The 19,148-nt window shown below is 56.6% G+C and overlaps 1 protein-coding gene across 4 annotated transcripts in view; it reads left to right on the forward strand.

Annotated features, from left to right (window-relative positions):
• Window positions 1-18,898, forward strand: part of DPP9 (dipeptidyl peptidase 9) — a 36,418-nt gene extending 17,520 nt beyond the window's left edge. Inside the window, exons 11-23 of one of the 4 annotated variants that reach the window (XR_013995081.1) lie at window positions 1,268-1,368; window positions 2,287-2,464; window positions 2,640-2,802; window positions 5,336-5,415; window positions 7,941-8,093; window positions 8,515-8,650; window positions 10,226-10,371; window positions 11,326-11,472; window positions 12,883-13,035; window positions 13,158-13,292; window positions 13,648-13,790; window positions 15,081-15,192; window positions 17,823-18,892. Coding sequence is in view for 2 of the 4 variants with exons in the window: in XM_081076043.1 (XP_080932169.1) it covers window positions 1,268-1,368; window positions 2,287-2,464; window positions 2,640-2,802; window positions 5,336-5,415; window positions 7,941-8,093; window positions 8,515-8,650; window positions 10,226-10,371; window positions 11,326-11,472; window positions 12,883-13,035; window positions 13,648-13,790; window positions 15,081-15,192; window positions 17,823-17,915 (1,605 nt within the window). In the remaining 2 variants the exon portion in view is untranslated. Of the gene's footprint in view, window positions 1-1,267; window positions 1,369-2,286; window positions 2,465-2,639; window positions 2,803-5,335; window positions 5,416-7,940; window positions 8,094-8,514; window positions 8,651-10,225; window positions 10,372-11,325; window positions 11,473-12,882; window positions 13,036-13,157; window positions 13,293-13,647; window positions 13,791-15,080; window positions 15,193-17,822 lie in introns of those variants that run through there. The other 3 variants (XR_013995082.1, XM_081076043.1, XM_081076044.1) reach the window with 3 other exon arrangements.
• The last annotated feature ends 250 nt before the right edge of the window (window positions 18,899-19,148 follow it).

A 19,148-nucleotide genomic window follows, 5' to 3' on the forward strand; every position in this document is an offset into this window, starting at 1 on the left:
AGTAGATAGTTGGGCAACACCAGCAAGCTGCTCATCCCCTTCCCAGGCGCGGGTGCTCCCTTGGCCAACTGAATCTGAAAAGCATTTCCCAGAGTCTTGGTTTCCAGGCCAGGCCCTGCACCCTCCCTTTGGCCCCCCTCCCGTCCCCGGCTCTCTGCACCTTGCTCTGAAGTGATAAGAGGTCCCCATCACTCGGAGTTGTTGCTCAGGTCCCCATAGCCAGCGGGGCAAGAGAGGCTGTGGCTGAGAAGGGTTGTAGGGATGGAGACACCAGGCATCGAAAGGAAACACCCCACATGTCAGAGGTTGGAGCTCAGACAAGCCGGAAAAACCCTTGCATATTTTTGCCAAAACGCCTTCTTGTGGAATGTTTCACAGAAGAGTGTGAGATAAAATACATTTCGTTTTGTAATTTAGTGGTCGGCTTTTGTTTGGGGCACAATTAGGCCCTAACCAGATCCCTTCTCCATTTTTGACCAGAATATTCTAGCAGATGTGGCATGGATCTGCCCTAAGTAGCTTTGTTTTAAACAGTCTCTGGCCCTGTCAGATGAGCAGGGTCCTGCGGGGGTGTGGGTTATGCGAGCGGAGTGGGCAGCTAGGGGACGGGGTGGTGGCCCACTGGGGTGTGGAAGTGCTAAGGCCCTGCCTGCCTCTCTTCCCATGACCATCCTGGGAGATGCCATGCCAGCTCCTTTTAGGCTCCAGGAAGCTGTGGCATCCAGAGGCTGTCTTGCCGAAGGCCACCTCACTCTACAGTGACAGCCCGTACTGGGACCCTTGGTTTTCAGCCAACAGGCTGTCATAACAAAGCAGTACACACTGGGCACCTTAAACAACAGAAGTTTATTGTCTCCCAGTTCTGCAGGCTAAAAGTCCAAAGTCAAGGTGTGGAAGGGCTGGTTCCTGCTGAGGCCATGAAGAAGGGTGTGTCCCAGGCCTCTGTCCTGGGCCTGTAGACGGCCTCCTTCTCCCTGTGTCTCGTCACAAGGCGTTCTTCCTGTGTGATGCATGTATCCACGTTTCCCCCTTTTATAAGGACACCAGTCCTGTTGGATTGGGGCCACCCTACTCCTGTATGACCTCATCTTAAATCATGACATCTGCAGCCGCTCTATTTCCAAATAAGTCCCCATTCTGAGGTATTAGGGGCGAGGACTTCAACATACGGATTTGAAGGGACTTAGTGTACCCCAAACAGTGGCCTTCTGCTCCTGGGTAGCATGTGGTCAGGCAGGAGTGTGACCCGAGTCTGTCTTCCCTTTAGATCATCTTGACGCAAGAGAAGGAGCTGGTGCAGCCCTTCAGCACACTCTTCCCGAAGGTGGAATACATCGCCAGGGCCGGGTGGACCCGGGACGGCAAGTAGTGAGTGTCTCTGACGGGATCCAGGTCACTCACATTCGGGACCCTGGGTGGGCCACTGGGTAGAGTCACCAAAAGAAGCGTTCCCTTTTCACTCACTTCCTAGCCCTTCTGCTCAGGTCAGGGACAAAGATCTCTAAACTAGGGCCCTAAACCACAGCCCAAGGGCTAAATCCTCACCACCACCTGTTTTTGTGAGGCCAAGAATGGTTTTCACGTTTTTCAATGATTAAGAGGAAAAAAACCCGAAGAACAATAATAGCTGATCACACTGGAAAACAATATGAAATCCACATTTCGGGATGTGCAAATAAAGTTTTATTGGCACAGGGCCCCTCTCATTTACAGACTGTGGCTGTGTTCGTATGACAATGACAGGGTTGAATCGTCGTAAAGGACACTGTGTGGCCCACAGAGCTGAAATATTGTCTCATTGGCCCCTTTACGCAAAGGACGTGCTTCCCCTGCTCAAAACACTTTCCAGGCCCCCCTTCATAACAGAGACAGCTGTTGGGGGAGCCACAGGCTCTCACCAGAATCGCATATCCCTGCGATGGTTCTCTGCGGTTTGGGTTTAGTTGCTCCCTACTTATGGTGACAGGTTGCCTTTCCACTTACAGTCCTGACCGGTCCCCATTTAAAATATGTTTAAGTTAAAAAGAAATTCCAGAGTTTTTGAAATCCTGCTCTTAAGATTTTTTTGTTTTCACTTTAATCTGACGCTGCTCTAAGATTTAATGATGTGAGACGTTTCCAGAAGTCGGGTTACGGAGCCCTCGTGTCTTCCCCTGAGCACGCATGCCAGCCAGGAAACCTTTGTGTGTGGTGGGGTTACTTGGTCGGGTGTCGGTGGGATCGGCAAAGGGGGTGTCAGCAGCGGTCCTGTGCTGGCCCTGAGCCCCGCTTCTCGCGCCCTCTCAGTGCATGGGCCATGCTCCTGGACCGGCCCCAGCAGCGGCTGCAGCTCGTCTTCCTGCCCCCAGCCCTGTTCATCCCCACCACTGAGAACGAGGAGCAGCGGGAGGCCTTCGCCAGAGCCGTCCCCAGGAACATCCAGCCATACGTGGTGTATGAAGAGGTCACCGACGTGTGGATCAACGTAAGGGCGGGGGCGTCCCAGGTGCACCCGGGGTCCCACAACAGGCTGAGTCGGCCCCGCGTAGAAGGGAGAGTCAGCGGGGCCTGTTGGCCTCACGGAGCCTGAGCTGTCAGGGCCTCACCTTCCTTCGCAGGGCACCTCCCACCTCCTGACAACGTCTTCTCTCTCTGGACAGGTTCATGACATCTTCTATCCCTTCCCCCAATCAGAGGGAGAGGACGAGCTCTGCTTCATCCGCGCCAACGAATGCAAGACCGGCTTCTGCCACTTGTACAAGGTCACCGCCCTGTTAAAGCCCAGCGGCTACGACTGGGACGAGCCCTTCAGCCCCAGTGAAGGTGAGCAAAGCCTGATGAGTGCCGTTGCTCTTTGAGGCAGCCGTCTGTGGTTTAGTGCAGTTTGTTCTCTGATCCCGCCCTGTGTCTGAGGCGGCTGCGAGGGAGGGGGCAGATAAGGAAGAAGCCAGCCTTACCCGCACATCATTCCCAGCCTGGCGAGGGTGATCATAGCCAGTTATGCGTTCATTCAATCAGCATGGTTATTGCGCACCTACTATGTGCCAGGCCCTTCTCATACCAGGGGTCAGCAGACTAGAGCTGCGGATCAAATCTGGCCAACTGCCTATTTCTGTAAATAAAGTTTTTTTGGCACATGGTCAGGCCCATGCATGTACCTGTCATCTGTGGCTGCTTTCATGCCATGATGGCCGAGTTGAGTAGTAATCCAAAACCCATGAAAGATGCTGTCCTGGGAATCATGAGCATGAGAAAGGAAATGCAATGGAATAAAAGGTTAGAGAGTGAGGGGCTTTCTTTCTAGAACGGGAGGTCAGGAGGATGTCTCTGGGTCATGTGCCATGGAGCAGAGACCTAGAGGACATGGTGGAGGAGGAGAGGCAGCCACACAAGAGTGGTCCAGGCCATGGGAGCAGCCTGTGCAAGGGTCCTGGGGCAGGACTGTCCCTGACGTGTTGGAGGAACAGCAAGGAGGCCCTGGCGGGGCTGGAGCGGAGTGAGCGAGGGGGCGAGAGAGAGGCGGTGAGGGCAGGGAGGGGACGGGGGCAGGTCGTGCAGGGCCGTGTGGGCCACGGGGGGACTTGGGCTTTTATCCTTGGTCTGCACCAGTTCAGAGTGATTCCCGGGTTGCGGTATGGATCATCGCCTGAGGGACGAGGAGAGGGCCGGGGACTGGGTTCAGGCAGTGGGTCAGGCTGACCCACGTGATTGGATTCTGGATTCACTTGCACTGCCGAGCCAACAGTTTGTTGGTGGATTTTGGATTTGGGGTCTGAAAAAGAGAGAGGAAGGCACGGATATCTGGATGGTTTCTGGAGGTCCAGTCTGAGATGGAAAGACTCTGAAAGGGGCAGTTTGAGGAGTGAAGAATCCTGAGCTGGGTTTTGGACACATTCAAGGCGAAGTGCCCAGAAGTGGGAATGCTGTGTGGGCATGTTCCCATGTTCAGGAGCAAAATGGATGCGTAGTGGGAGTGTGGCCGTCTCGCATGTGGATGGCATCTCAGCCTCAGGACAGGACGGAGCACCGAAGGGCCGAGCCTGGGTAGGGAAGCAGTGTGGTCTGAGCGCCACGCTGGGGCCCTTCAGGCTTGGAGCAGGGTCCCCCATGGGCACTGCTGCCGTCAGGGCCGGGTCATTCTCTGAGGTGGGGGGCATCGGCACTGGGAGGGGTTAGCAGCATCCCTGGCCCCACCCACTCAATGCCAGGAGAACCCTTCTCCAGTCTTGACAATCATGGATGTCCCCAGACAGCATCCAGTGTCCCCTGGGGCACAGTTGCCCCAGGACCGCCCTGCAAGTTAGAGTAGAGCCCACAAATGAGCCTGAGGCAGCCACCAGCACGGGGCAGAGACCTGAGTGAGGGTGTGTCCAGGGTGCCAGGAGCCAAGGGGAGCCTGAGCGTCAACACACGAAGCCACAAGCCCCAAGGGTCGAGTAAGACAGGGACTGAGGAGTGACCACTGTCTCAGCATTGTCACTCAAAATGCAGCTGTCACAGGCCGGCTGAGCTATCTCCAAGGAGCATTTTCTTTGGCTTACTGGTGTTTTGCTTTACGATTTATTTCGTCTGTTAACTTCCCCGCCACCCACACCTAGCGTGGGGAGATGTCACTCGGAAAGTCCTCATTTCTGCCTCTTGCAATGGGCCGCTGAACTAGCATTTCACCTGGTGGCTGCGGAGTAGAGCTCTCAGCAGGTGCCTCTCGGGGGACCTCCTGCTTCTGTGATGGATGCACCTGGTTTCTCATCTGCCCTTTGCGGGGGTCCCCAGCTGCATCCCCAGCGTGCATTTCCTGTCACATGCCTCATGCCCGCTTGATGGTAATTGAACACATGAGAAGGCAGGACGCCATTCACTTTGGATCAGAAGGAATTGGTTTCTGAAAGGCAATATCACGGTGTCCCGGTGAGATAGGAGAACGGCCGTGATGGCACTGGCAGGAGGAGTGTGCCCATGTGACAAGGTGGCTTTTGCAGAGGACAGTCCTGCTAGAAAAGCTCCTGCCGTGGTGGGGTCGGTGGGGCTCTCAGCCGGGAGAACCATGGGCTTGAATCTGGGTGGCCACGGAGACTCGAGAGTCAAAGGGAGAGCAGGGTTCAGAGAGGGGTGGAGTGAGGAGGGGGCCCGGCCAGTGTAGCCATCGCCCAGGCCTGGGGGGCGTGGTGGCAGGAGGATGAAGGAGGGGCGGGGCGAGCCTAGGACCGAGGGGATGTAAACTGGTGCTTGGCAAGTCGTGGGGGCCAACTGGAGTACATGGGCTCGGGGGAATTTGCTGTGGTGGAATTTGGTGTCTGTGCTTTGAGACCCTATCAGCTTCGCGGGGCCCCCTTCACCTCTTTTCCTTTCCTTCCAGATGAATTCAAGTGCCCCATCAAGGAGGAGATTGCATTGACCAGCGGTGAATGGGAGGTTTTGGCCAGACACGGTTCCAAGGTACCAGAGACTCCATAGACGCTTGTATGCGCACGCATGCGCTCCTATTCCCTCCTGCCTGGAGTGCCGTCCCCGCCTGGCCCCTGCTCCCTCCGGCTCTGCTCCGTCCACAGCTCCAGCATGCTCAGGGCCACAGGGACTGCGGTGTTGACCGTCTGGACACACTCTGGGTCCAGGCAGGATACAGGGGCTGTTCTGAGTACGCATCGTTGAATGCCGGTGGGTGGGGCCTGGCCCATTCTCAGCGCCGCCTGGAGCTTTCATCAGTTAACCTCCTTCTGCTCCATAAAACCACTTGTCCCTGGGAGAGCGGTTTGTGGGCCTACTGTGGGATTGTCCAGCAGCTTCCGCCCAGGGCCCACCCCCCTACGCCTGCCCCAGGAGGTGTGGAACAAAGGCAGCAGCCGCAGAGAGAAGGAAGCGTACCTGCCACTGTCCCAAACACACCAGACGTACACAATTCCAGATTTTACAGAGGGCCCCCTTAATCAGATTTCCTGGCTCCCAGCATAAGTGCCTCCTGGACCAGAGGCAGACGTTAGAGATGTGAGCACGCACGTGTGCGTCAAGCGCCGTTTATACGGTGAGAAATGTAGTGGTCCGTAAACCTTGAGGAGTGACGCCAGTAGGATGGGCTCCGTGGATAGCCGTGCTGCTTACGGTGTAACCATGCCTGCTGGAATGTAATGTCACCGACTTGTAAAGACATCACTACAGATTGTTGGGAGAGAAGCAAGTTGTAAACCACGGAGCGCAGTCCCGATTCTGTGTGCTTTCACATTTGCAGCTTGATGTGTGAGGTGAGGGTAGGCATCGAGAGTAGCAGGGCGGTTGTCTGCTCCCAGGGGCTCTGCTGTGGTTGCAGCTGGTCTTGCTGGAGGGCTCCCCCCGCCCATGGTCTAGCCCTGCCCCTCACTAGCCCGGGAAACAGAGACTCCATTTCCTCATCTGTGAAAGGAGACCATCCAGTAGCTCTGATTCTTTCATCTTGACGGCCAGTATCTCTCTCGGCACTGCTGATGTCTGGGCCGGGTCACTCTCTGTGGAGGTGTCCTGGGCACTTGGGGGGTGTTGAGCAGCACTCCTCAGCCCCAGCCACTCTACACCAGGAGCACCCCCAGTCGGGACAAGCACAGATATAAGACATGGCCAGGTGTCCCCTGGGGGCAGAATCTCCTCTAGTGAGGACCCTGCTTTAACATAATTTGAAGCCCTTGACACGCATAGCGTGTGGCAGACAAGCCCGTATTACTACCTTCCTCTATCACTGTGACCATTTTACTGTTAACGTACCTTATCTTTTTACCCAGAAATTAGAAAAACAGAAAAAGCAGCAGCACATTTTAAAAATTAAAAAAGGAAAAAAGTGACCCTCTAACATCCCCACCTGAGACCATGTGCTCCCGGCCTGTTTCGGCGCCCCCTCTAGAAGGCCATGGCCTCGGTGGGTCCCAATGCATGGAGAGTGCCTCCTTTCCCATTTCTGCACCTTCTCACATTGTTCTCACAACTCCATGTCGTTTGGGGTTTTCCAACGACATCCTCTATTTCTGGAAAACTTGCATTTATTGAAAAAGTACAGTAACAACGAGTACATCAGTGCTTGTTGTAATAACTGAGTCATTCTAGAGAAGACTCAGGTCAGAATCCCCTTTAATCATCACCTCGAAGCCCCATAGTCTCTTCCCCTCTGAGATGACCACAGAGGGAAATCACTGCAGACCTTTCCTATTTGCACGTGTCACTTTAGGTTTGTAAAGGGTTTTTAAAAATAGAGTTTTTCGTGGTCACAGAATTGTGCCACAATTATGGGACCAATTCCACCGTTTTGACCTTCAAGTTGTCATCTTTCTTTCGTTGTTGCGCGTCTTTGTCCTTCCATTTTGAAATCCCCTCCCAGGTGAAGTTCTCGGGAACAATTCCTAAGGGGCACAATTGCCAGGTCAGAGGACACACATATTTCAGGGTTTTTGCACCCATGTTGCTCAGTTTGCCACAGAAAGGCAGTGCCTATTCCACCCCCAGAGCAGGGTGCTTTCCTCTCCTGCTGAGGCCATCACCTAAGAACCACACAGGGATCTAATGAAGGTTCCCCTAACAAACTGCTGGGACAGAGAGTGCCACCTCTTAACCCCACACATCTGGGTCAGAGGGGTGGGCTGACCCTACTTGGGACCAGGGCCTGGGGTGGCAGGCCCTTGGGCCCAGCACAGCCCCTCCCTCAGCCTCTGTCCAAGGTACGTGTTGGGCCCTGAGCTCCCAGCAGCCGTCTGGCACACCTGGAGGAGCTGTCCAGTGTTATGATTCCAAGTTGCCTCAGGAGGTGCGGTTAGCCCAGCTAGAGGAGGGGCGGCTTCCGCCCCACAGGGTCCGAGAAGTGTGTCTCCCCCAGACACTTCTCCAGCCACCTAGGGGGAGAATGGTTCCCTTGACTGCAGAATGCTGGGCCTTCCCTGTGGGGGCAGGGAGAGGGGTGGAGCCGTGGGAAGGCAGGCACCTCACCAGGAGCCCCTCTGCCTCCACAGATCTGGGTCAATGAGGAGACAAAGCTGGTGTACTTCCAAGGCACGAAGGATACGCCCCTGGAACACCATCTGTATGTGGTCAGCTATGAGTCAGCCGGCGAGATCGTGCGCCTCACCACACCCGGCTTCTCCCACAGCTGCTCCATGAGCCAGGTGGGCACTCCCCCAAGCCCCGATGTGCCCGGTGCCATTGTCCCTGCACCTGCCTTTAGCCTCGCAGAACATTCTAGAACATCGGGCAGCAACTGACCACCGCCGCTACCCATCTAGGGAAAGCAGTTTGCTGACTGTAGAACCAGTGAGATGAGGGGGCTATGGTATCAGAAGGTTCTGGTTCTGAGTACCTGGGACCCTTGGCCAGGGGACAGATTCCTCTGTGCCTCAGTTTACTTATCTACAAAATGGGGGTGATGTTAATAACAGCCACACCACGTGGGTGGAGTTTTGAGGTTTAAATGAGCGAGCCCGCAGTGTAAAGACGGTAAACATTCAATGAAGGTTGGTGTGTGATGAGGCGAAGGGTGCAGAAGTAGAGAGGAGAGGAGAGGTGCTCAGTGTCCCCATCTTCCCGCAGAATTTCGACATGTTCATCAGCCACTACAGCAGCGTGGGCACGCCGCCCTGCGTGCACGTCTACAAGCTGAGCGGCCCCGATGACGACCCTCTACACAAGCAGCCCCGCTTCTGGGCCAGCATGATGGAGTCGGCGAGTGAGTACCCTCACACCCCTGAAGACCTTGGCCGAGTCCTTCCCCGTGGGAGCCATAGCTTGTGCATCTGTAAAATGAAATGTGGCCCTATTAAGGAATGCTTGGGAGTAGAGCTGACCTGGTGCGTGCAAGGCAGGGCGCAGCCCGGAGCCCTGCCTGCTCAGCCGCCCCAGCACCCAGCCCCGCCTGAGAGCCCCAAGAGCCCGTCATGGAACATGGCCACTGGCCCCGATTGTCCTGTGGGCCCTGCCACCTGGGACTGTCTCATTTCAGCGCTGCAGTTAAGGACTGCACCGCACAAAGCCGACTGTTCAGGAGCCAAGTCTGCCAGGCACAGCGGTCCCTGTAGGGGACATCCTGTCCTCGGTGCTGCTGTCTCCAGGGACACAGAACAGATGCTCAGGAGCCTTTGTGGAAGGAGCCAGGCTCAGTCACAAGTAGGGCCTCGGGGAACAGGAGGCGGATTGTCGGTTTGTCCAAGAGCCTGGAGGTGACCCCGGGTTCCGATTCAGAACCACGGGCAAGTCACCTAAAATGTTCCTTTATCTACAAAATGGTGCAGCGGCATTCGTAAGATGAATGAAAATCAAACCTTCAATCCAATGCCTCGCACACAGGAGTCGATCCCTGAAAAGGGAGCCCTTCCCTGAGCCCAGCCCTGCCACTTGCTAGATTTCCAGACATTCTAGGAAATAGGCCCTGGCATTTGTAGAGTGTTTCACGGGCTAACAAGCGTCTTGTTACATTACCACCCCTTGGAACCTAAATAGATAAAAGGCCTCTCCACACAATAGCTCAGGCCCTGACTCTTCCTGCGTCGCTTGGGAGGTGTCGGAGTAGGACCCTCGGCTCTGCTTTTATAGACGAGGAAGGATCCTGACGCCCAGCCCTGCGTTTGCAGGCAGATAGACTCGGGCACCATTTCCTGAACATGCCGATTGTACTGTGTTTACAACCACCTCTATGAACAGTTAGCAAACTGCGGCCTCGGGCCATATCCCCACGTGCCCTGTATTTACACATCATCTGTGGCTGCCTTAGTGCCCCAAGCCCAAAGCTGAGTTGTTACTACAGAGACACAGATGTCTCCTTGGCACTGAAAGCCGAAAATACTCTCCAGCCCTTTCCAGAAAACATTTGACCGCCCCTGACCTACGTTACCACGTACTCATTTAACTTTTAAATCCACACTGTTTGTCTGAATAAACTTATCTTAGACAAAACTTCTCACCAGCATCATTGGAACACCAGTGTTGTTTTGCAAAAACAAAGGTAACCATAAAAATCAGAGAGATGCAGGTCATGAAAATGGCTGTTACGCAAATGCCAGGACTATTGTCACCTCCATGAGTGCTGAGCCAGCGTGGAGCTGCGGGAGCTGGTTCCAGCCAGGCTGTGGCCTGGCCAGTGCTTCCCCATAGGGAGCAGTTACTTCCTGCTCTCAGATTCTGATTTAAACTCGGGAAGTGCAGGATGGGGTGCCTCCCCGCCGCCCTCTGCGGCTGGGGGCCAGGCAGTGGAGTGTGGGTGTCGGCCGGCTGTGGGCTCCCACTCAAATAGCCACTGTCTCTGCAGGCTGTCCCTCGGATTACGTGCCCCCGGAAATCTTTCACTTCCACACGCGGGCAGACGTACGCCTCTACGGCATGATCTACAAGCCGCACGCCGTGCAGCCAGGGAAGAAGCACCCCACGGTCCTCTTTGTGTATGGAGGACCCCAGGTGGGTGCCGGCCCTGCTCCCCACGTGAGCCCCTCCCTCCATGCCAGGATTCGGGTGGCTCACGCCATCTGCACTGAGCACACAGGGCTCCCGGGCCCTTTGCACTTCTGCCTCTAGATCTCTACATACCTTATCCTCTTAGACGACCTCCCCCTCCCCCTTTCCCTGCTCGTGCTCCCTTGTCCCTTTGGGAAGCCCCACTGACCCCCATGTGTTCATCTGGGCCACTCTCACCCCTGGTCACCAGCGTGGTGACAGAGGTAGCCAGTTCTATGAGAAGGGTACAAGCCAGCAGATTTGGCTGGCAGATTGGCAGCTGGGTCCAGCTAAGACAGTGGTTCTCACTCGTGGTGTTCTGTCCCTCAGGGGAAACTAGGTGATGTCTGGAGACATCTGTGGTTGTCACAGCTGGTGTGGGGGTCCTGGCGTTGAGTGGGTAGAGGCCAGGTATGCTGTCAACACCCTCCAGTGTCCGGGAGCCCCCCCCCCACACACACACAGAATAATAAGGCCTCAAATAGTAACAGTACCAACGTGAGCAGCTGCTTCAAGTCGAGTTAAAGAGCAAGTGCCGCTGCCACTAGCCCATCTCCCTCCCACCCCAGATTGTATGTCTCTTTAGAGATAATTGAATAGTAGAAAAGAGGCAAAACGTGGCTGAAGAAATACAGGCGATTCCAGGCAGGGCCCAGCTGAGAAGGCAGTGTAGTGTGATTGGGGCCTTCCTCTCTGTAACACGTTCCAGGCACAAGGACCTGGTGCATCATGGGCCCCTGATGCAGAAGCCTTCTGGGCCATCCTCAGCCTTCCCAATAACGTACAGGCCCTTTGGTTAGGCTGTAAGATACCCTGGCTCTGGCCCGCTGGCCTCTGGCCCATCCTGCCTGGCATGTCGTGCTGGCTTTCTCACCATTCACCCAAAGCCCACATCTTCTCTTCACCTTTCTCCCGCAGGTGCAGTTGGTGAATAACTCTTTCAAAGGAATCAAGTATTTGCGGCTCAACACGCTGGCATCCCTGGGCTATGCTGTGGTTGTGATTGATGGCAGGGGCTCGTGTCAGCGAGGACTTCGGTTCGAAGGGGCCCTGAAAAACCAAATGGTAACTTCTCTACCCAGTCTCTGGGCCCTTCCTGTGTGGTGAAGGAAGATCTGGGATGTGTTGACTGGTGGTTTGTTGTTGGCTCTGGGGCACCTCCCTCAGGGCACATTCTGGCCAAGATGCCAGGTGCAAGTGGGGTGGCCTTTTGGAACCACAAGAAACATCTGCTTTGCTGCTCAGCTCTGAGCTTTGCCCTATGGGGAGACAGGTATACAGGTATACACCCATCCCACTGGTGCCTGAGACCCAGACACAGCCAGACGTGGCATAGGCCCAGTTGGCAGGAGTGCCAAGGGGTGGCCCAGACAGGGACTGGTAGCTGTAGAAGTGGTGCTAATGGTGATGGTTGTGGTGGCGGTGATGGTGGTGGTGGTGGTGGCAGCGGTGATGGTGGTAATGGTGGTGGTGGTGGTGGTGGCAGCGGTGGTGGTGGTGATGGTGGTGGTGGTGATGGTGATGGTGGTGGTAACGGTGGTGGTAGTGGCGGTGGTGGTGGTGGTGGTGGTGGTGGCAGCGGTGGTGGTGGTGATGGTGGTGGTGATGGTGGTGGTAACGGTGGTGGTGGTGGTGATGGTGGTGGTAACGGTGGTGGTGGTGGCGGTGATGGTGGTGATGGTGGTGGTAACGGTGGTGGCGGTGATGGTGGTGATGGTGGTGATGGTGGTGGTAACGGTGGTGGTAGTGGCGGTGATGGCGGTGGTGGTGGTGGTGGTGGTGGTGGCAGCGGTGGTGGTGGTGGTGGTGGCAGCGGTGGTGGTGGTGGTGGTGGTGATGGTGGTAACGGTGGTGGTGGTAGTGATGGTGGTGGTAACGGTGATGGTAACGGTGGTGGTGGTGGTGGTGGTGGTGGTGGTGGTGATGGTGGTGGTAGCGGTGGTGGTGGTGGTGGTGGTAACGGTGGTGGTGGTGGTGGTGGAGATGTGACGGTAGTGAGACAGGTGATGGTAATGCTGCTGCTGCTGGTGGTGACGATGGTGGTAGTCGTGGTGGTGGTAGTGACTGTGGCCTTGATGGCGGTGGGGATACTGATGGTGATGGTACCAGCTGTTTATTGGGCCTTAGTATGTTCCGGGCCTCGGAATGCACACACCATTTCGTGTCACCCTCACACCCACTGTACAATGGGTCCTATTCAGGTTAACATGCTCATTTTCAGGGCCCAGAGAGGGGATGTGACTTTCTCAGAGTCACTCAGCCAGGAGGTAGCAGGGCAGGGTTGGTGCCAGGCCGCCTGTCTAACCACCACCCCAGAGAGCAGGGAAGGTGTGAACAGGGCCTGGAGAAAGTAGTATCTTCCAGAAAGCTGCTTTGATCCAAGAGGAAGAGGGCTCCCCGAAAGGGACAGAAGTGAGATAGCAATGCCCACCCCTGGGAGGAGGCCACTGAGAGGTGCCCGGCCTCGTCCCCCAGGGCCAGGTGGAGATCGAGGACCAGGTGGAGGGCCTGCAGTTCGTGGCCGAGAAGTACGGCTTCATCGACCTGAGCCGGGTGGCCATCCACGGCTGGTCCTATGGAGGCTTCCTCTCGCTCATGGGGCTGATCCACAAGCCCCAAGTGTTCAAGGTGGGTCCCGCCCCTGCCCCCTCCCTCCTCTCTGCCGTCGCCCGCCCGTGCCCCTCAGAGCCCGCCCCCCTAGGGGAGGCATCTCGGCAGGGGCCTTGCCACGTGGCTGTTTCTCCCCGCAGCAGCCCCATGGGGCCGAGCCCCCCTCCTCATTGCCCGCCACTGCTGACCCCAGGACGGCATCCGGCTGCACAAAACCCCGCCAGCAGCTCTCTGTGGGAGGCTGAGCCCGGGACCCCGGCCTCGGATGGGCAGAGGTGGGGCATGGTGTGAAGAGCGTCGGGGGAGGGGCCCCCAGGCCGGCGGCACTGTCCGGGCACCGCGGGGCGGCGATGAGGAGGAGGAGGCAGGAAGGCAGTGGGACCAGGGAGGGGCCGATCCCGGCCTCAATGCACCCGTTCAGCTCACCCGCCCTCCCTCAACAGCGCACAGTCCACGGGGACACACGGTCTGAGGGCCCCTCCCTGCCAGCCCCCGTGTGCATGCCCGCTCCTCATGTCCTCCGGGAGGCCCCAGGACAGCCAGCTGAGCACAGGCGCCTGGGGGCTGACCCATTGTGTGTGTATTTCTCTCCTCTCTCTCTCTGCCCCGTCCGTCTCCTGTGGCCCTCAGGTGGCTATTGCAGGCGCCCCCGTCACCGTCTGGATGGCCTATGACACAGGGTACACGGAACGTTACATGGACGTCCCGGAGAACAACCAGCTCGGCTACGATGCGGGTTCCGTGGCCCTGCATGTGGAGAAGCTGCCCAATGAGTAAGGCCCCACCTTCCCTGGGAGTGCCCGTCACTGAGGCCCCCTCACCCCTGACACTGCTCCTGTGGCTTCCACTCCTCCCTCTCTCTGCTTGAGCCGTAAATCCCCTCCCGCAGCCCTCTCCTCTCTGCTCTTCACAGGAAGAGGGAATCCCAGCCCTGCTTTCAGAAAGATGGAAGGAAGGTTCTAGAGTTGCACTACTGTATGTGAGGGCTACCCTCACCTCCCGAGCACACGGCCTGCCTGGGCTCATCAGTCAGTCTTGAACCTGAACAGCCCTGTCTTGTGGGTTTTGACAGTTTGGGTTTACATGGTTGTAATATCCGCGTCCATGAGACCAGCTCAGTGTCCCTTGTCACGCTTTCAGCATTGGCAACTGATTCTCTGATTGAAAGAAAACAGTGTTGCCACTTTCTGCTGTGGCTCTCTGAGTATACGAGTATGCCCAGGTCCCATGACTTTTGTGGGGGTTCCCATCATAGGCTGACCCCACCTGGGTCCCTCTCCCAGCAAGGCTGCTCTGTGTGGTTTGGAGTGTGGCCTGGGCTTCCTGGGGACGCTTCTGTGCAGCCAAGTTTGGAACCCCCAGCTCTAGACCTGTGCCATCCAGTACGGAAGCCACTGGCCACACGTGGCCACTTAAATTTAAGTGCACGTTCACTCACATCCACTGAAATAATAAATCCATCAAGACAGATACAGAGGGTTAGTTGCCAGGGGATGGGAGTGACTGCTGCTGGGCAAAGGGTTGTTCCTTTGGGGTGATGGAATGTTCTGGACCTAGATAGAGGCAATGGTTGCACAACCTTGTGAACGTACCAAATACCCATGAACCATTCACTTTAAAACGAGATAATTTTAGACTGTGAATTTTACCTCAATATAGCATTTTTTAACCAAAACATTAAAAAATACAGTTCTTTGGAATTCTTGCCACATTTCAAGTGCTTAGTAGCCATGTGAGGTGATGGTGGTGATGATGGGACTACGTTGGACCAGGCAGGTCAGGAATATTCTATCATCCCTGAGTGCCTCGGGGTGGCACTGCTCTAGAACTTTCTCTGTAGCTTAGGGCTTTTCACACACGGCCACACACACCCTTCTGCCCTCCTTGCCTAGAAGGAAACGAGGGGGCCTCCCTGACCCACTAGTCATGCACCCTGGCTTTCCATTCCACCACCGTCACTTCCATCCTCAGACCCGGGGCTGGGGAGGGCCTCTGGGACGAACTGCCTCGGGGTGGGAGGAGAGGGTCCCCCACCTCAGACCCTCACCCGCTTTGTCTTCCAGGCCCAACCGCCTGCTCATCCTTCACGGCTTCCTGGATGAGAACGTGCACTTTTTCCACACAAACTTCCTTGTTTCCCAACTGATCCGAGCAGGAAAACCTTACCAGCTCCAGGTGGGTGGCTCCTGGCCACTTCCGGGTCCTTCCCAGAAGCCGGCAGGGAGGGCAGCACGATCAGGGCGGCGTCACCTCCCACTGCACTTGCTACCTCTCCCGGAGCATCTGTGGTCACCCTGCACTGCCAGCCTCCACCCTCACTCTGGGCTCCTGACATTCTTTCGTCCTTTATTCAGCAATCATGCATCTCGGTCTGTGCTGCCCTCAGTGCGGGGAACAGCAAGGGAACGCAGCCAAACCCACCCCAGCGCAGGGCCTGCTAGAGGGAGGTCGGTGCTGCCAAAATCCCACAGGCATACGTTTTATTTTAAACTGAGAAACTGGCGTCAGAGGAACTGTCCAGGGTGCTGAAAGCATCAGGTGGAGGGTTACCTTAACAGAGGTGTCGGAAAATTCAGAGGAGGTGATATTTAAGGGTGCTCAAGAGTGAGTGGGGAGTCAGTCAGGCCGAGAAGGGATGTGTGAGTGGAGGATACCAGACACAGGAAACAAGTCGGACGGAGGAGCTTGGGGACAGGAGACCAGGGTGGCTGGTGAAGTAACCTGGAGACGAGTTGAAGACCAGGGTAGGGCCACTGGCTGGGGCTGCTAGACTTTGGCATTATGGGGGTGGGTCTTGGGTGAGGGGCAGAGCCTCTACTGGATTTTGTTCTAAGGGTGAGGAGACATTCCCAGGCCTGGGAACGGACTGTGACCGCTCTATTTGTCGTGTGACCAGCATCCCTCTGTCTGCGCTGTAGACAGGGGCCAGTGAGACATAAGCCATAGTGAGTTGTCCTGGCAGGAAAGTGGCATGGTGGGTTCTGGAGTAAATCACGTGCTGCCACCACCATATCTGTGCTTCCCAGATGCCTCCGTGCTCTGTCCTGTCAGGGGAGCCCCATCACTGAGGGTCACAGGATGGCGGCACAGGCTTCAGGGCTCTGTGACTGGACACCTCCTTGCTGGACATACAAGTAGCAGGAGGGAGGCAGAGCTCCGGGGGGCGTGCAAAGCTGTTGGAGTTTCTCTTGGCAGCCCCCACCCCCAACCGTACATGCCCCTCACAAACAGGCTAGAGGCAGCTGCAGAGCAGGGTGAAGGTCAGGGGGCCTCAGGATGGAGCCTCGGGTGTCCGGAGCCTGAAACGCTGAGCTGGGTGGCTGGGGTAGCCGCTCCTTCCTGTGGGGCCTTACGTGGCTGGTCTGTTAGCCTTGCTTCCTCATCTTTGAAATGGGCACAGTAGGCTGTGAGGGCCAATTGAGTTCTCAGGGAAAGCATTTAGCACTCGGGGTGGACCCAAAGTCCGGAGCCCCGCCTCCCGGGGCTGAAACTGAGGGAAGCCTCCTGGGGAAGCTGAAACTGAGACGAGACACTGTTGGGGGTGGGAACAGGGCACTGTTTGAGGGAGATGGATGGCACCCCACTTTCTGGTTCAGACACAGTTTGTTCACACATCATATTTGCCATAGGCCAGGCCCTGGACTAAAGGCTAGGAGCACAGTGGGGAGCCAGCAGACCTTCTCCATACCCTCACAGCCCAGGAGGAGGAGGAGGAGGAAGTAACCAGGAGCCAAGGTGGCATGAAGGAGTGGGTGCCCTGGGGTCTCAGGCAGTGCCAGTGCCCCAGGTGGGGAAGGCTCGGGGCCTGTGAGGATGCAGGAACAGCAGGGACCAGGAGACCAGGTCTGATGTGAGGCTGAGGCTGGCAAGTCCTTGCAGAGCTCTGAGCTGGGGTCAGTCTTGTGATTCATCCAGGGATGGATTAAAGAAGGCAGGTGTGGAGGAGGGGAGAACTCTGGGCAATTTGATGCATTTCCGTGGTAATGGGCTAGCGCAGTGACATGGGCCCAGAGAGGAAGGAGTAGTATAGTTCAGAAACCCGTCTCACCGGCAGGAAGAGGCGAGGAGTGGGCTTCCTGGTCCTGGTACCAATCAAGTTCTTTGGGAAAGTCTGGATCAGGTTTTATGCCTGTCCCATAAGCCTCCAGGGCCCATCCGGGAGCTCTTAGAGTGTGGGAGTCCTCGCTTCATTGCCAGAGAGAGGCAGGACCTGTCCTGCTGTTGCTGTCTACCTGGGCATCTCCTCAGCCAGGTCTCAGGCACTGGGTGATTTTTGGGGTGTGGCCCTTGGCACCAACGTGTCGCTGCCCCTCTGTGGGAATGATCCCCTTTGCAGTGGTGAGCAGACCCAGGAAACACTTGGCAAAGCTTGGGAGGAGGCCGTGCTGGGGGCCTTGACGTGTGCAGCCCACAGGTGGCCTTTTGGTCAAGTGGACATGGCTCCTGAAGTCTGCAGTCCCACCACCTCCACCGGGAGGGGTTCATTGCACCGCCCTGGGTTTGGGGGACAGAGGGGCAGTACCATTTCTTAGTCTTTCATACACGCAAGTGCTCTGCGTTTTAAGAGAACCCCACAAAGACCCTGCAGAGTTTGAGTTCTTTACCCTGTTTCTGAGGGGCTGGCTGTAGTCAGGGAGGTGGTTTCTTACCCAGAGTTCCACAGCAGGTCAGCCAGGGGAAGGGAGGGATTCAAACCCAGGTTTTTCAGCTCCAGAGCTTGTGTTCTGTCTTCATGGGAGGGGCGGGAGGGGCTCCAGGGTGTAGAGTCCCGGGTGCCACCACCCCTGCCTTCTCTGCCCACCCAGATCTACCCCAACGAGAGACACAGCATCCGCTGCCCCGAGTCCGGCGAGCACTACGAAGTCACGCTGCTGCACTTTCTACAAGAACACCTCTGAGGGCCTGCGCCCAGCAAGGCGCGCACTTAGAGCACAAGTGGCTTCCCCGCTGCCACCGCCGCCAGGGGGCCCAGGCAGGAAGGACCGAGTGGCCCCACAGGCCCCCTTGAGGTGCCGTCTCCGCTGACCCCACTGGACAGCCCCGCCCCAGGCCCAAGCTGCCGCCTTCACGCCCCAACGCCTTTTATCATTTTTTAAAATGCTCCTGGTTTCTTTACCTGCTGCTTCTTGGTTGTCAGGATGGAGAGATGAGGCCGCCACCCACGAGGCACTTCCTAAAGCCATCCCCTCCCGTCTCCATTGTCGGGGGAGTGGGAGGCCTGAACTCCACCGGGCACTGGAAACGCCAGGTCTGCCTCCTGGGCCGCCACGCCCCGCACGGAAGCATGCAGTTGCCTTTTCTCCCCACCTGCCCCACTGCCTATTTGTGTTTTGTTTGGGGGGACTTTTTTCATAATTATTTAAAAGACGGAAAGCAAGGGGTGCCTAAATCTAGAATTGGGGTCTGCTGCTGGGCAATGGGGTTCAGCCCAGCCAGCACCCAGTGAGCCACCTCTTCCGAAGGCGGGAGTGGGGGGTGATGGCCAGCAGCGGGAATAAGGCCGGGCAGCCCTCCTGCGCCCGCCTCTCCCGAGCTTTCAGGCAGGCTCTGAATGCAGCCAGCTCCGGTCTGCTGGCCAGCGGCTGCTGCTCACTCCTCAGCCCTGTGGCCACACATCTGCCTGGCCCGCACAGACCAGGTTCCAGGGTTGGGAGTGGAACCATCCCCACCTCAGGGTTATCCTTACTCCTTCCTTTCCCTCCCTGCCAAGAATTCTGCCAGGGGCGGGCAAAAAAAAAAAAAAAAAAAAAAAAAACCAACCAGAAACAAACCACCTCTACATATTATGGAAAGAAAATATTTTTGTCAATTCTTATTCTTTTATAATTATGCGTGTAAGAAGTAGGCTCATTAAACGATTCCAGATGGAAGCGTTGCCACTTTCCTGAGTTTCCTTCTTAGCCCTCCACTGGTGATGGGGGCGTTTCTGAGTGGATGGGGTCCGGGAGGAAACTGAGCCAAAGGCCTGGTGGTCTTTGCAGTCAGCCTGGGGTGGTCTGGTACAAAAGGGGGGGAAGGGCACCGTGCCCAGACTGGAAGATGCCCCGTCCCTCATCAGAGTGGCCCGGTGAGGACAGTCCCAGCGGTCCTGATGCGTCACTTAGGGACCCAGCATAGGATGTGGCGGGCGG

This window comes from Rhinolophus hipposideros, assembly GCF_964194185.1.
Source record: "Rhinolophus hipposideros genome assembly, chromosome: 16".
Lineage (NCBI taxonomy): Eukaryota > Metazoa > Chordata > Mammalia > Chiroptera > Rhinolophidae > Rhinolophus > Rhinolophus hipposideros.